The sequence below is a fragment of the Pelophylax lessonae genome (assembly GCF_965119305.1).
Source record: "Pelophylax lessonae genome assembly, chromosome: 4".
In the NCBI taxonomy this organism is placed as follows: domain Eukaryota; kingdom Metazoa; phylum Chordata; class Amphibia; order Anura; family Ranidae; genus Pelophylax; species Pelophylax lessonae.
The window spans coordinates 547,730,528-547,747,927 of NC_138771.1; the positions used below are offsets into that span (position 1 = coordinate 547,730,528).

The 17,400-nt window shown below is 47.1% G+C and overlaps 1 protein-coding gene across 2 annotated transcripts in view; it reads right to left on the bottom strand.

The window, feature by feature from the left end:
* Positions 1-17,400, bottom strand: part of KANSL3 (KAT8 regulatory NSL complex subunit 3) — a 202,539-nt gene that overhangs the window by 79,952 nt on the left and 105,187 nt on the right. For both annotated transcript variants that reach the window (XM_082256923.1, XM_082256924.1), the window contains exon 13: positions 14,547-14,747. In XM_082256923.1, the coding sequence (XP_082113049.1) occupies positions 14,547-14,747 (201 nt within the window). The remainder of the gene's footprint in view (positions 1-14,546; positions 14,748-17,400) is intronic.

The window sequence follows — 17,400 nt, forward strand, 5'->3', positions numbered from 1 at the left end:
GGGACTGGGCAAATCAACCCCAGAACCCTCATGCAAGTTCGAAGAGAAGACCAGCTGTTGGATAGTAACAACTGGACTGCTGATTAAATCTAGCGGAGTTTCCCTACCGGAAGGAAAACTCTTGTCCTGACTGTGTCTAGAATTAGACCCAGATATTCGAGCCTCTGGGTGGGAACCAGAAATGACTTTTGCTGGTTCACCAGCCACCCGAATTCCTGTAAAGAAATTATAGTAATTTCTATGTTTTGTAGCAGGGTCTGAGGAGACTCTGCATGAAGCAGGAGATCGTCTAGGTAACCTAGAATCGATATGCCTCTTTGGCGCAGTAGTGCCAGCATTGGGGCCAACACCTTCGTGAAGACCCGAGGAGCCGTGGCGAGACCGAAAGGTAACGCCACAAACTGATAGTGGTTCTCTTCTACGGAAAAGCGTAGAAACCGCTGATGTCCTGCTTAAATGGGAATGTGAAGATAGGCGTCCTTGATGTCTATGGACGCTAGGACATCCCCTGGATGCAGGAAGGCTGCTACTGTGCGAATGGATCTTGAATTTTCTTATGTTGAGAAAGGAATTGAGTGCCCTTAAGTCCAGAATTGGATGCACTTTGCCCTCTTTCCTGGGTATTGTAAATAGGTTTGAATAAAACCCCTGAAAACGTTCTGTCCAAGGAACGTGGACTACCACTCCTTGTTGTAGTAAATCTGTGACTGCTCTCCGCAGATCTTCTAGACGATCCGGGGATAGTCGGGTATTGGAAGGGAAGAATCGCGCCGGTGGGAGAGATCGAAACTCGATCTTGTACCCTGACCTTATGACTTCGCAAACCCACTTGTCCGGGATTCTGGAAAGCCATGGATCCGGGAACCGGCGAAGACGTCCCCCCACCCCAGTTATGGGTGGGGGCGCACCTTCAGGCTTTGGACGATTTATCTTCAGGTCTGGAGGGGGCGGGCTTTTGCTTGCCCGACCAACGTCCCCTGAAGCCTCCTGAAGGAGCTTTGGAGGACTTAATTTTTTCACCCGCGGGACGAAAAAACTTTTTGTGAGCAGAGAAAGAAGGCCCTCATCTTTGACGAGGTCCTTTACCTTTAACATTTTGCGGTAAAAAGGTGCTCTTTCCTCCCGTGAGATCCTTAATGATCTCATCTAAGTTGGCTCCAAATAGACGCTCTCCTAAAAAGGGGATATTAGCCAATGCTTTTTTGGAACCTTGGTCGGCTAACCAACCTTTTAGCCACAGTGTACGCCTGAGAACCACTGCTGAAACTGATGCTCGCGCCAATAATGGAGTGGCGTCTAACGCCGCATCACACACAAACTGTAACCCCTGTATCATTTGTTCCAACAAATCTGATACCGCCTGAGGGACTTCTTCTAAGTCCCGGCGCAACCACTTGGTCCATTCAGTTACAGTCTGCGAAACCAGTCCAATAGCAATTATTGGTCTGAAAGCTGATCCAATCAAGGAAAACATGGTGCGAGACATAGCTTCTATCTTGCGATCCACTGGATCTTTAAAAGACGGAGCGTCTTCTAAAGGAATAACCGTGGCTTTATTCAATCTAGCAATTGGTGAATCCACCACAGGTGGTTCTGTCCATTTCTTAATGAGGGTTTCCTCAAACGGATAACGCCTGTTAATGCGTTTAGAAATAGCAGAAGTGCGTTTTGGCAGACTCCATTCTTCTTTGATTGGATTGCCAAAACATTTGGGCAATGGAAAAACCTTCGCTACTTTGATGCGTTTTTTAGACCCAAAGGGGATTTCAGTTTCAGCTATTTCCGACGGAATACCCTGTAATCTTAAGGTTTCTTAAACAGATACAATGATTGCGTTTACCAACGCTTCCTCTCGGGCTATGGCTGATGCCGAAACATCCTCCTCACTGTCTGAAGAGACGGTACCCGAGACACCAATCCCAGATGAAGTACCTGCAACTGCAGAAATAGGCTCAGATTCTGAATCCGAAGTTTCAGATAATAAGGGGTTAGGCGGGGGTCGCTTTCTTGCGCCCTGTCCCTGACAAGCCACTTCCACCCGGGACACAAAAGTTTCCATAATAGCTGACAATGATTCAACCGTCAGTGGGGTGCTGGAGGATCCTGCAGACACCTCGAGGGGATCCGGTGGAGATACATGAGTGGCAGGGTCCATGTTAATTCAGGACACCTCTGCCAGAAAAAACAAAAACTTCTTTTTTTTTTTTTTTTTTTTAAATTAAAAAATACCTCTTTTTTTTTTTTTTATGTGTATCCCCCTAGCGCAATAGCGCCCCTCAGAGTACCTGCTTCTCGATCCCCACAGAGAGAGAGAGGGACCCTCAAGGCTCACCACCCGATGCAGACAAGTTTCCAACCAACTGCAGTCAGCGTCTGTCTTTACAGACTGGAAAGAGCTGTGTTAGTTTTCCCGGGTAGAAGGATGTGGCTCCGCCCCCTGTGTACGCCTTCCGGCGTTCCCAGCTCTCCACGAGGTAGCTGGGCTCATCAAACATGGCCGCCCTACATACAGGAGACAATAGACTCCAAAAACATGGCGGCCGGCGTGACCTGAGGACATTCATGCACCCGGTCTACGGCAAAATGGCGGCGGACTGCCAAAATCGTTTTTTCCAGCACATCCACCTGCATCTCTGCTAAATGGCGGTTTATCGATCTGCAGGAGGTACACTACAATTAAGGTAGGATTATACCTCCTATGTCTGCTGTAATACTACAGTCTGCTGGGTAGAGTGTTAGCTCTCAAACCAAGTCCACTTCCCACCAAACACATGCTGTATTTACAAGGGGGACTTTTAGTGTCAGACAGATACTGACCATGTATGGAGGGGCCCATAATTCATACTGCCTCATAACGAGGAAAAAAGGGAACGTTTACTCACCATACCGAACCGACAGGCACCCTCTCTTCACAATACCCTCTCCACCGGGGTGGGGGGTTGTGGACCACTCCGGACGCCTCGACTCTCTGGTTCCTGGCGTCCAAGCGAGACTTTTAACTCGCAAGGTCAGTCCCTCCAATGGGACTCCGTCGCGGCCGACCCAGCGCGGAGCTCTGGTCTGCACGCGCTCGTAGGCAGAAACCGGGGTGACCACTGGATCTCAACATCCAGCCCGTCGCCCGGCCCCGCATACTTACTTGAATGTGTCGCGGCCGACCAAGCGCAATGCAATGGTCTGCGCGCGCTCGTAGGCCGGCTGGGGTGACCACTAGTGTCGCCCAGTCCGGCGTATTTGCTTGAAGATCTCACAGGAAAAAACACTGGAGAAAACTACCTAAAAAATATTTTTTCTAAAAAAAAAAATCTTGCCAGGACCAGAGATCCCAGCAAGGAACTTAGGTCCTTACTCCTGACTAGACAGAAAAAACTGATGCCTTGTAGCAGAGAGAGGGAGGATATACCCTCTGGGACTGCCCCTAAGGTGGAGCCAGAACGTTTTTTCTTTTCTGCCTAGTCCTACTCCTGCGGAGACAACATAACCCAGTTCTTGTGAATCAAGAAGACTACGTCTGTCAATGAGCGACAGAGAAATACACTTTTTTGAAATAAAAAATAAGAAAACAGTAAGCCCAATTTTTTTCTATAATGTGAAAGATAATGTTACGCCAAGTAAATAGATACCCAACATGTCATGCTTCAAAATTGTGAACACTCGTGTAATGGTGACAAACTGGTACTTAAAAATTCTCATGGGCGACATTTTAAAAATTCTACAGGTTACCAGTTTAGAGTTACAGAGGAGATCTAGGACTTGAATTATTGCTCTCGCTCCAACGATCGCGATGATGCCTCACGTGTGGTTTGAACACGGTTTACATATGTAGGCGCTACTTGTGTATGCCTTCGCTTCTGCATGCATGCATGCTAACGGGGACGGGGCACTTGAATTTTTTTTTTCCTATTTATTGTATCTTTTATTTTTACATTGTCCTTTTAAAAAAAAAAATGTTGATCACTTTTATTCCTATTACAAGGAATGTAAACATCCTTTGTAATAGAAATAGGCTTGACAGGACCTCTTTAATGTGAGATCTGGGGTCAAAAAGACCGCAGGTCTCACATCTACAATAAAAAGCAAAAAAAAAAAAAAAAAAACTGGATTTTTGACTTACCGTAAAATGCTAAAATGCTTTGCTCTTAAGTTCATTGACGGACCCTCTCTCTTCCTGCATAGGATGCCAGTTTTGTATCAAAGCAGTGTCAGAAAAGTAACACCAACCCAACTCAAAATAGAGGGGCGGGTACTGTGTCCGTCAATGAACTTAGGAGAAAAGGGTTTTACAGTAAGTCAAAAATCCAGTTTTCTCTGTCGTTCATTGACGGACGCAGTTCTCTTTGATTCATATCAGTAGGGACGTCCCAAAGCAGTGCCATAAAATGAGGGGTGGAAACAGCAGAAAAGAACAAGTCCCCAAAGCCAAACATAGCCGACCAGGCAATATAGGACTCATCGGCACAAAAGAGGAGGCCCACCTGAAAACAACAGTAAACACCCTCAAGGAAGGCCAAAAGCCCTCCAAACAGCAGCTAGCAAAAAACCTTGCAGCCGAAAAGAGGCCTCTGCAGATGCCAGCGCATCCACCTAAACGTGGTAAAGGTGTGAACAGACAACTAGGTAGCCGACTTGCAACCTGGAGCACAGATGCCCACAAGGCACTAGGTGTCCGAGTAGAATACGCCGAAACAGGGAAAGGTAGGACCTGACCCCTAATTGAATAAACCTGCACCATCTGTCCGATCCATCCAGGAATAGATGCAGAAGACGCAGGCAGTCCCGTTCACGGGCCATCCGTAAGTACAGAGAGCGAGCCTGACAAAAATACTCGGTAGTTGCCAAGTACACCTGGAGTGCCTGCACTCTAAACAGAGTAAGCAATGCACATTCCTTAGGATGTGAGGGCTCAGGACACAAGATAGGAATACAATGTCCCCGTGCAAGTGAACACCAGAAACCACCTTCGGAGAGAAGGATGGATCTGGACGAAGTACCACTTGGCCCCATGATCAACATATAGGAGAACGACAGGACAATGTCGCCAGTGCCGACACCTGCACGCAGAGTGACAGCAACCAAGAAGGCCACCTTCTGTAATAAGGTAGGCAGGGATACCCTCAAATACTCGCAGAGTGTCTAAAAGACCCGACTGCACCAAATTTGGGTCCCAATGGGTGACGGAGGTCGCACCGGAAGCGCCAAGTGTCGCACCCCCCTGGAAGAAGTCACGCACCAGGGCACAGGCGGCCAATGGCCTTCGGAAGAAATTTGCCAAAACCGAAACCCGACCCTTGACAGTACTCAAGGCCAACTTGTGATCAACACCCCATTGAAGGAAGCCAAGATCCGGGCCACCGAGTAAGAGCGAGGGGGAGCCCACGCAATATACTACTGTCTCGTATTATGATGAGACAGTATAACAAAAATCACCCTAGAAGTTGCTTCCCACGCTTCAAGCAGGGTGGAAATCACTGGAGCAGCCAAACTCCCGTCCTTCAGCACCTGGCATTCAACAGCCAAGTCGGCAAAGTCAGCGACCGAAAAGTCGGATGGGAGATGGGCCCTGCAAACAATAACTCCTCCCTAAGAGGAATTCTCCAAGGAGCGTCTGTGGCCAGCTCGGCGAGGTCCGTCCTGAGCCACGAGAAAAAAATCGGAATCCCTTCGGCCTCAATCCTGCGAAAAATTCTTGGCACCAACTTGGGAGGAGGAAAGGCAGACCACAGCTGAGACTGACCTTGGCCCATCCGTGAGCACGCACACACAACCATGCCGGCGGCAGCCATGCGCAGGTAACCATGCTAAACTCCACGGCATCGTTCAAGTTGAACCTAGCGAATGTTCTTGCCCATGACAGGACCCATGGTGTCACCATTGAACCCGCCAGAAGGACCCGGGTGCGGGCCACAAACGCAGCACTATCCTGTAGATGCGACGCCAACAGGTCCACGTCTGGAGTGCCCCCAACGAAGGCATAACTGCAGAAACACCTCCAGATGAAGGGACCATTCCCCTGCATTCAAGGCCTGTCGACCGAGGCAATCTGCCTGCCAAGGTTTCCACACCTGAAAAGGGAACAGCGGAAGAGCTGGAACAAGGCGCACTGTCCAACGAAGAATTGACACATCCAAGGCCGCAAGGAAACCCTTGGTGCCCCCTTGGTGAATGACATAAGCCACGGTCGTGGCGTAGTCGATTGAACGTGCACCGGGCAGCTGCAGGTGCCTGATCCAATGAACCAGGCAAAGCCGGATCCTCCAGGGACCATACTCCTGAAGCAGAGAACCTGCCGAGGACTCCTTTCCACCCAGACAGGCTTGCATCCGCGGTGATAAGTGTTCAGGAAAAAGGGGAGGGAGGATTCCAGCTCAAGACTCCCTGGTCAGTCAGCTCAGCCGGATCGGAAAGACCAGAGAGTTTGCATTCTAGTCCCATTCGAGAAGGATCGCCTTCTGGGGGATCCCCGAGAGGGATTGAGCGAAAGGGACCGTCTTGAAAGACGGCACCATCAGTCCCAGAACTCGCATACAGGTCCGAAGGGACAACCATGTGCGGGACATGAACCGCAGTCTGAAGTTCCAAGAGTCTTTTCTCCGATGGGAGAAAACACCCTGACTGAGAGCCAGTCCAAAGTCAGGCCCATATAGTCCAGTCTCATGGAAGGGACCATGGATGACTTTTGAACGTTCAGAACCCACCTGAACTCCTTTCAGAGTTCTCGTGGTGGCTTCCAAATCCGTTTGTCAGCACCATAGGAGACTCCACACGAAGAAGCAGATCGGTCAGAAACCCCGGACCGATACGCCCTGCTGCTGCAGACCCGCAACAGCGTCAGGACCGGAGCCACACCTTTGTGAAGACCCTAGTAGCATAAGCGAGACCCAAGGGAAACGCCACAAACCAAAAGAGATCCTTCCCCACGGCAAAAAAGACGGAGAACCCGTAGGTGTCCCGAACATAACAGAACGTGAAGGTAGGCAGCTTAATGTCTATGGAGGCCAGGAATCCCCCTGATGCAGGGAAGCCACCGCCCGTGCGAACCGATACCAACTTGAATTTTTTTTTTTGCACGGAACCATCAAAGGACCAGTTGGTCCAGCTTGTTGAACCAGAGCCTGAACTGCCCCACAGAGCGCCAGTAAGCGATCCGGGGAAATCCGTACATTGGAAGGTAAAAAACCTTACCGGAAATAAACAGATCGGGACTCGATCTTGCAACTGGACCGCATGACCTCCTAAACCCAGCAGCCTGGGATCCGGGCCAGCCGCAGATCCTCGACCGGCAAGGACCTCCCCCCCCCCACGCCCTAGATGGGTGAGGAAGCACTTTCAGGCCGAGTAGGCCTAGTCCGCAGGTCTGGAAAAAACAAATCTCATGTTCTCCAGACCAGGGTCGTTTGGAACCACACGCGGAAGTCTGGAAGGACTTCGTCACATCGACCATCCCCGAGGGACAAAGAAACTGTTTGCGAGCTGAAAGGGAAGAACCCTGACTGCGACGAAGGCCCTTACCCTTGTTAGCCTGTGGAAGAAAACACTCTTCCCCCCGTGAGACCCTTATATAATGTCATCCAGGGAAGCGCCAACAGGCGATCCCCCTGAACAGGGAGATCCATTAAGACCGTCGTAGAAGTTTGATCCGAAGGTCAACACTACGGTCAAGTAGACGCTGGATAACCACCGCCGAAAAGGACAAGGTGACCCATACAAGGGAGCCTCGACCAGCGCGGCATTGCGAACAAATTGCAGCCCCTGCGCTAGCTGGTCAAACAGCTTCCCCAGGGCAAGAGGGACATGCCCCACACCAAGTCACGGCGGTGGAACTCCGCCCATCAGGCAGAGTCTGCGTGGCAAGGGAAAACAAACACTGTTCCCAGTGCAGACTACTCCAGGGAGTACAGATCGCAGGCCACGGCCTGCGCCATCCTATCCCCCAAGTCCTTACAGGACGGGGAATCCTCCACTGGAACAACAGTAGTCCCATTCAGCTAGAGACCATACGTCCACCAAAGGCGAAACAGTCCTCTGTACCAAAGACTCCCCAAAAGGGCAACGTCTAACGGCTGCTTAGACACCCCAGGGGAACGTCTCAGGACGGCCCCCTCCTACATGAGCAGCCAGCAAAGAGAGCAGCTCCAGATGGCATGTGAGCCACCTGCGCCCCAGGCGCAGCCGCCGCTGTGACCCCCAAATCGCAGGGTGTCACGCACCGAAACAGCCAGTGCATCCACCAGCGCCTGTCGCGGCAGGGGAGGTAGAAATGTCATCTTCATCATCCGAGGAGACAGGGTGCGAGGCAACAGACTCGGCAGGAAGGCCCCATGTCTGCGGCCGCTGAGCCAGACTCAGACTCTGAGACATCAGATGAGGCAGGGGTAGGCGGAGAAATGTCTCAGCGCACCTACCACCTTCACCTGGGCCCAAATGCTTCCCGAACTGCCGAAAAGGCATTGACGGACAGTGGAGATCCGGGAGGCCCTGTGGTCTCCGTTGGGGGGGTTAGGTGGGAATAAATGGCCTGCAGGGTCCATACTGAACCTGAGGAACCCGCCAGCAGCTTTAAAAAAAAAAAAATTAAATTTTTTTAGAAAACGGCCCCACAGTGCTACAGCTCACCCTGGAGGTCAGGCGTGCGCTAACAGACCCCCACGGAGAGGGAGAGACCACCCTCATGACACACTGTCCTCCACAGCAAAAAATCTACCGCAAAATGGCCAAAAACGGGTGTACCAAGATGGCTGCTTCCATAGAAGCAGACAGAGGCCACAACAAAATGGCGGCCCCAGGGGAACGCCCATCCACAGCCGAAAAACCCCACCAAGGCCCCCCCCCCCCCTGCAGGATTGGTCGAGCGCCGCGGACAGCGCACTCCCCACGGCCCCCCATGCGGCCTGCACACTAGCCCTTCACCTCAGGTAGGCTCAAACAGTCCCCCATGTGGGAGGAGGGTAGGGGTGGTGGTGGAGAGGAGGGGGGTTACAACAGGACAGAGGGAACCCTGGAGTGTGAGGGTCTGACCATTCCAGAGAGAGGGCCGGCGTCCACCCCAAAATCCGCAGGGGAGGGGGGGGGATGTTTACTCACCATACCGGGAACACAGGCGGGCACCATCTCATGACAGGACCCCATGCCACCGGAGTAGGGGGGCTGTCGGCCAAATAGGAACGCTGCGACATCAGCCTAGATCCTGTCGTGTGCGTCCTGGCGAGACGTGGGCCAGTCCCCGTCCAGCGGGACCATGTCGTGGCCGACCCAGCGCGGAGCTAAGGCCTGCACGCGCTCGATGGCCACACTGGGGCGACCACTGGATATGGGGGTCCAGTCTGTCGCCCAGAAATCTACATAGACTTCTATGCCAGGACCAAAGATCCCAGCAAGGAACTAGGTCCTTACTACTGACTAGGCAGATTAAAACTGGCATCCTATGCAGGAAGAGAGAGGGTGTACCCTCCGGGACTGCCCATAAGCGTAGCCAGAACTTTTTTCTGCCTAGTTTCCTACTCCTGCAGGGGGCAGTATTACCCTACTGATATGAATCAGAGAGAACTGCGTCTGTCAATGAACGATAGAGAAAAGTAATTTTTTTTCATGATAAAAAAAATGGGCTCTTCAAACCATTCGGAGGAAGTGACATATGACGTTGCGCCGGTCCTCCAGGGCCATAGAGTCGAATGGGGGGCCATCTTGCCCTGAGAGGAGAGTGGACTAGATCGTTCCCCCCCACTACCGACGGCTCCGGTAATCGGGAAAAATTACCCCTCCCGTCACACATAAAGGTGAATCCACCGCTAGGAACACCCTTATGTTAAAGCGGACCATTCGCCGTTTAAAAAAACACAGGGGTCATGGCAGCTATCTGCTGCCATAACCCCGGTATTTAACGTCAAAGTACCAATGTAAATAATACACGGTGGGCGGTCTGTAAGTGATTAAACATGGAGATTGTTACTGAAGGACACTTACATTTATTGAAAATGATCATAGTTGTGCACATTTTATCATTATTTGAGATTGCACAGCACTAGTGTTTATATTTTCAATACAAAAAAATAAACAAAAAACACTTGGACCCCTGCAGAGTGGAGTGCTGGTTCACACTTGTGCGATGCGGGAAGGCTGCGAATTCGCAGCCTGTTCCCGCATAGCATCCGCACAAGAGGCAGTTCACACTGCCATATGCGATACGCAGGGGGTGTCAATTAAATGTTAATGACAAGCCCAGTTTGATCGCATATCACATTGTGATCTGACAGTTCGCACAGGATCGGATCGCACAAGTGTGAACCACTGTGCGATCCGATCCTGATGCGGCTGAAAAAATGCCTCCTGTGCGTCTTTGCTGCGGGTGCAGTGCGAATTTCAGCCATACAAAGTGTATGGTTGAATTTGCATCCGCACAGGAGATCGCATGTAATGAAGGAGCAGTGCGCTTCAAATTACATGCGATCTCCACAGCCGCACATATGTGAACCGGCACGGAGTCAGGAAAGTAATGCAGCCTTACATTAAACCTCTTTAAAGACCCGATTCACACTAATCCGACTTGTCAGGCGACTTGGTCGCCTGACAAGTAGCTCCCAATGAATGTGGTGCAATGGAACCGTTCTAATCAGAACGACTCAAGTCGCTCTGACTTAGAAAAAGGTTCCTGCACTATTTTTTTGCAAAGTCGGAGCGACTTGCATTGACTTCTATTATGAGAAGTCATTTGCAAGCCACGATGAAGTCGCGCTGCAAGATTAGTGTGAACCGGCTCTAAGGGTCCTTTCACACGGGCGGTCCGTATGTCCGTTTTTCCTCCCATCCGTTTGCGGATGAAAAACAGACATAATGTATGTCTATGGGATTGCGGACGTTATCGGATGATCATCCGCTGACATCCGTTTTGCGTCCATTCCATTCAGTTCCATTTTTTGAGACGGAAGAGAACCCTATTTTTCTTCTGTTTAAAAAAACGGAACAGATGCAAAATCGGATGTCAGCGGACGTCCGCAATCCCATAGACATAAATGTCAGTTTTTCATCTGCAAACAGATGGATGAAAAATGGACATACGGAACGTACCCTACAAAAGTGCATCCGTGTCGGTTAAAAAAAAAAAAAAAAAAAGTGACTGAACAGATAAAAAAACCGAACTGACCGTGTGAAAGGACCCTTAGGCTTAACAGGCATTTAACCCTTGCAGTGCAGTTTTATCGCAGGCAGCACCAGTAGTATGGTTTGCCCTCGAAAGGCCGGTTGTATCTGAGGTGCACTACGTACATAGTGCAGAATTCAGGGGTGTACTATGAACAGAATGCAGAATTCAGGGGTGTCCTATGCACAGAGTGCAACACCAACCCCCTCCCCTCCCCCCACCTCCAAGCTTCCTTGCATCACTCTCTAGTACCACCCTACTGATTCCAGTACTCACTCTAGTACCTCTCTGTGTAGGTAAGCTCTGATTTTCCTTGCAGGGAGAAGATGAGAGGTGTAACAAACAAGGTGGGGGGTGGAAAAACCACGCAGACATCCCTGAGGCCAGGGGGAATTCAATGGTAAATGTCAGCAGAGGCAAATTTAACAGAACAAACCTCCTGTATAGCTCAAGACAGACGATGCCAACTTGGGCAGGGGTAGGCAAGCAAAAACCTGCGCTTGAGGTCACAAAGGGTGTTCATACTAGTGGCCAAGCCTCAAGCCGCCCAAAAAGTATGGGGGGGGGGCAACCCCGCGAAGAGCCCAAAAATACTCCATAAAAGAGCTGAAAGAAGTCCTCGCAGGAGAGCCAGGGACATAATTTGAAGACTCAGTAGTGACCCAGGAAACTCAAGCAGGTATGCCACTAACAAAGGATGTCCTTGTAGAGCTGCTAGGACAGCTGGAAGTCTCACTGAAAACCGACATTACAGAAGCTCGGGCGGACCTGGGACAGGTTCTTAATCGAGTGGTGGCGGCAGAGGAAAGACTAGATATACGATCAAGCCCTGGAGAAGATGCAAGAGAAGGTGAAAACCTTACAGAGCGCATAGATCCATATAGTACAAAGTAGAGGATCAAGAGAATCGAAGCCGGCGCAAAAATCTGCGCATAAAAAGTCTTACCGGAGAAATACGGCGATGGAGATCTACCTGTACTGACGAAAGGAAAATTCAATGCAATATTGCAGAGTCAAACATCAGAAAACACCAAAAAAAAAAAAAAAAAAATCGATAGTGTAGAGTGAGGAGGCCTCGAAGCCAGACCACAGAGATACCAAGAGATGTTATTGTGGGGTTTCATTATCCGGAAAAAAAAAAAGCTATAATAATGGAGAAAACATGACGGTCATCTGGAATCACTTTTGAAGAAGTAACTTTACAGATTTATGCGGATCTGGCAGTAAAAAAGGTGACAAGAAGAAGGCTTCCCAAGCCATTGACAGAGCAAATGTGCCTAACCATATTCAATATTGGTGGGATTTTCCATGTCTTAAAGGAATAACGGATGGGCATACGGCAGTGCGAAGATTCCCAGAGGACTTGCAAGACTTTTGCACCAAGCTAGACCTGCCTCCTCCAGCTTTCCCTGGAGGGGAGGAGAAAGGAGATGATTTACCCCCTTAGGAAAAAAGCGGTGGTCTCTGTGGTGGGGAGAAGGAAGGAAGGAAGGAAGGAAGAAGGGAATTAAGGTTGGATGACAGAAAAAGGGACTTTGGACTCTAGAGTTCTTTTTTTCTACGTTTTTTTTCTCTTTAGGAACCTCCTCCTTCCTTTCGAGGAAATTGATGGAAGGGAGAGTGGAGGGGCCTAAAGTCATGCTTTTGAAACATAAAAATAGGAATATTCAGGATGGGGAGAGTCATTGGGTGGAGAATATCTGGGCGGGTGGCGGGAGGGTGGACAGAAGTGTAGGTAGAGGTACCCCCCCCCCCTCAGAGAGTATGGACAAATGGCAACACCAAGTAGTGTAGCCAAAGCCAATAATGACCTGGAAGTGTGCCCTACCAATTTCCTTTTTTTTTTTTTGCCTTCTCCTTTATGGTTCCCACACAAGAAACAGGCAGATGGCTGGTTCACTAGTCGAACATGGCCCTGGTAAATTTGGTGACTTATAATGTCTGAGGCTTGAATACCCGTAGCAAGAGATACAAGATCAATGGAGAATTACATCAATACGCCGCAAACATAGAATTTCTGCAAGAGACACATATCTCACATGCTTCTAAGTGTAGATTGCCATCCCGATACTATCCTACTTAGTTACATGGAGACTCGACCTCGAATCGTTTAAGGAGGGTTGCCATCGGATTCCACAGTATCAGTTCGTTCACAGCAGAGGGGCAGCTAGCAGACCGTGAAGGGTGGTTTTCATTAAAGGAAGATTGATCAATATGAAATGCATGTTTGCCAATATTTACTCTCCCAATGGAGAGCCAAATAAGTTCCTGAAAAAAAAAACACTGAAAAAGGTAACGGAATTTAAAGATTCTTCCAGATCTTTCTGCCTAGTCAGGAGTAAGGACCTAGTTCCTGGCTGGGATCTCTGGTCCTGGCAACTTTTTTACTTTTAAATGGAACATTTTCCTATCTTATTTTGTTCCTGTGAGAATCTTTAATAAAATTTAAATAAAAAAAAGTAAATGATTCTTCCAGATCTTGCATATGAATGTGCAAGTAAAATGTCCAAAAACAAACAAAAAAAAAAGGGATTGTAAAATGTACCATAACATGCAAATAATAATTTACATAATTAACATTAGCAAACCAAGTTGCTGTATATGTGTATATGTATAAAAGGGCTTTTGTTCCCTTGGGTATTAACATGCAGAGGGCTACAGGAAGATGCCATGTCATACAAGTGTGATTGGAACTTTAACGGCTAGTAACAGAGTTTTATATAAAATATAACAATTTATTGAATACAAAGAAAATAGAAGGCAGGAAATTGCCCCCTTGATTGCATATGTTTCACTGAAAATATTTATTATAATTGCAGATATGGGGAATAATCCTGGATAAAGGCATACCATTGTAACCAGCCGAAATGCGTTGGATTTTCAGGATATTCCTTCTCTGCAAACTCCAAGCTGGTCACCACGCATGGAACAGCAGAGAACAATATTCAAATAAGTCACCATATCACCTTGTCACCAATTTTTTAAACTTACTCACTTTCACCAATGGGTCTCTAACCCAACACACCCCAAGTGTGTGTAATAATTTTACTCCTGCCTTCTATTTTCTTTGTATTCAATAAATTGTTATATTTTATATAAAACTCTGTTACTAGCCGTTAAAGTCCCAATCACACTTGGCCTGAGGCACCAAACCTCAACCTATCCATATCTAAGGGATGTTGGCAAAACAAACTACCTAGGGTTTTTTTTCAGAGAATCCAAACCCTTTACGCCATGTCATACAAAGGTATATATAGAGTCATGCATTTGGGCCTTTGGAAAATATAGGGGAGTGACAATTTAACACTGTGGTCGACATGCACATGTAGCCAATTTTAATGAGCTGTGTTCCACTATTGTCATATTACTGGTATTTTAATGTCAAGATGACAATGTTAACTTATTTCCTCACCTCAGAGCCAGAAGGGGAGGCAGGAAAGCGAGCACCAGGTGAAGCTGGCCTGCTGATCCGCTCAGGTAAATCTAAAGGCAGTTCTCTCCTCAGGAAATCTCTGGACTTCTTCTTCTTCTCTGCATCAAGATCACGAGGATCAGAACCAGAATGACCCTCTGTTCGATTTAAGACCCCAGTGAGAAAGTCAGCAATCTCGTCCTGTGGAAAGAGAAGAATTACTGAAATTATAAAAGCCCCATATGCATTTCATATCAATGAGGCTTTGCCAACAATGGTTGAAGGACCCTTTACATGTTTACATTTGAATAGCACAAGAGTACTAGCTATATCGATCATCTTTCATTTGTATATATTAAGTTACATAAAACTGCAGGGATAAATAATACAGCCAAATACAGTTCAAGTTTTAAATTTAAAGTGACACTAAACTCTGAATGTTGATTATCTGTATATGAAGTGTGAACAGGCCCGAGATAGGCACTTGATGGTTGATTAACGAAAACTGCAAAATCTGGTGCAACTCTGCATAGAAACCAATCAGCTTCCAGGTTCTTTTCAGTAAAGCCAAAGAAACGCCGCTCTAGGCGAGTGACCAACTCTCACTCGTTGTGAACAGGAACCCAGGGTGCTGCACAGCAGGTCTGTGAGATTCAGAGAAATGCAAATACCAGGAATATTGCTGCACTCCTTGGTAGCTTTATTGAAGCATTAAAATCACATCACATCACAGGCATGACAGGAACATAAAAGGTAACGCGTTTTGCACTAAAGTCAGCGCTTAATCAAACCTCATATACACATACATTGCATAAAAAAAAAATATATATGACACAAGTAAGCATGGTATGGCAATTAAGCAATTGAACAATTAACCAAGAAACCAAAGATGCACTCCCACTACACTACTGAGAGTCTATGCTCCTTGCCTTCCCATACTACCATGTCATATAACACATAAATAAAAAAAAAAAAACACAAGCCACAGAAATCTCCTCCAACCCATCACCCACCAACACAGATCCTGAAGCCACTACTCGATGACCGTGCAGGAGATAGTCAGCCAAGTCAGCCAACTACAGCAGGACACCCTCACAAACTAAGTGCACATATAGCCACAATGTGAGGGATGCACATAATGTTTCCTCCTCTGGCAGGCTGTGTGGCTAACAAGCCATTCACAGCACGCCAGACAGACAATGATGACCTATAACCACGTAATGCAACCGTTTGGAAAACAACAAAATATGTTAGATGAAATAGAGTGTCCAAAAATTCAAAAACAGACAAAAGAAAATTAATAAAAACAACTTATGGATAAAAGATCAAAGAAAGAGTAAATAGGTTTGGTATTTCACCTGTGTTTGATTTATACAAGGATCATTCCTTTTTGTCCAACTGTACCATTTCTTTTGTCCAACTGTACGTTCCCAGGGGCCTGTTTTTCGTTGGATTATTTTTTTTTTTATATTATATATTTTTATTAAATTTTTCAAAACACATACAAAAGAAATGGGGAAAGAACCCAAAAAATTCTTCTCTCTTTCATTCCTAACATTTTCAATTATAAAAACATTGCCTCTTCCTTCCTCCCCACCCAACCTCATATGTTCTCCATATTAGCCATCAGTGAATTTCATTAACAATCTTTGGAGAAAATATTCTCCCTCCCTCCTCCATCATATTATCGTGAATTATACCCCTAAGTGATTAATTCATATTATCAATCATTAAGGGGAGATATCTCCCATCTCAAAAACCTTTCTACACCCCAGTGTCATGATTCCCCTGTATTGAGGGGAAAATAAAAAAGAGAAAAAAAAAAAAAAAAGGAACCCCAATTTTTCCCTTTCCCATTATCGTGAATTACACTCATATGTTATTATTTCTATTATCAGATATCAAATCATAAGGGGGAGATTATCCCCTAAACCAACCAATACCATAATTTGTGATACATACAGTGAAAACAAAAAAAAAAAAAAAAAAAAAGGGGGGGGGGCGAGGGAGGGAAAGAGAAAAAAAAAGAAAAAGAGGAAGAAGAAGAAGAAGGGGAAGGAATTTATACTTATTGCCCAAATACTAGTCTCACAAAACTCCACTCTTCAATGTCTGAGAGCGTCTGTTAATCTATATTTAAACGGATCCTTTAATTACCTCTAATTTCATGTCAAAGTGAAAGAAGGAGAAAAAGGGAAAAATAAAATAAAAAAGGGGGGGGGAGAGAGAGTTTCCCCTAAGGAGTGACCACCCCCCTAAGGGACCCCCCATTTTATCCTGAGCATGCACCTCAAGTATAAATTATAAGAATATTGACGATATCACCTCCAAGTCCATAGTCTATTTCCAATCATGTTAAATGTCAATTACTTCCTCTGAGTATAGCCTCCAACCCGCCCATATTTCTTGAAAAAGAGACTGCTGACCCCGGGAGACCAGCACCCTCCTCTCCGCCTCCATGATCCCATTAACCTCTCGTTTCCATTCTCCTGGAGTAGGAGTTGTAGACTGCTTCCAGTGTCTGGGAATCAGACACTTAGCAGCATTCAGCACAAACGGAATAATACTCCGCCTGTATCTCTTTACAGAGGAAAGCGTATCATGGAAGAGGTATTGTAGGGGGGTGCGGTCCAACGGGGCCATGGCCAGTTTCTGTACCCAGGGATGAATATCATCCCAATAGGATTGAATACCTGTTGGATTATTTTGATCTGTTATCTATATTTTGTTTTTCTGGATTCTTTTGACTGTTTTTGAATTTTTGGACACCATTTCATCTGACATATTTTGTTGATTTAACGGTTGCATTAAAGAGGTAGTATACTCATTCATTGTACTTTACATATTTAAAATC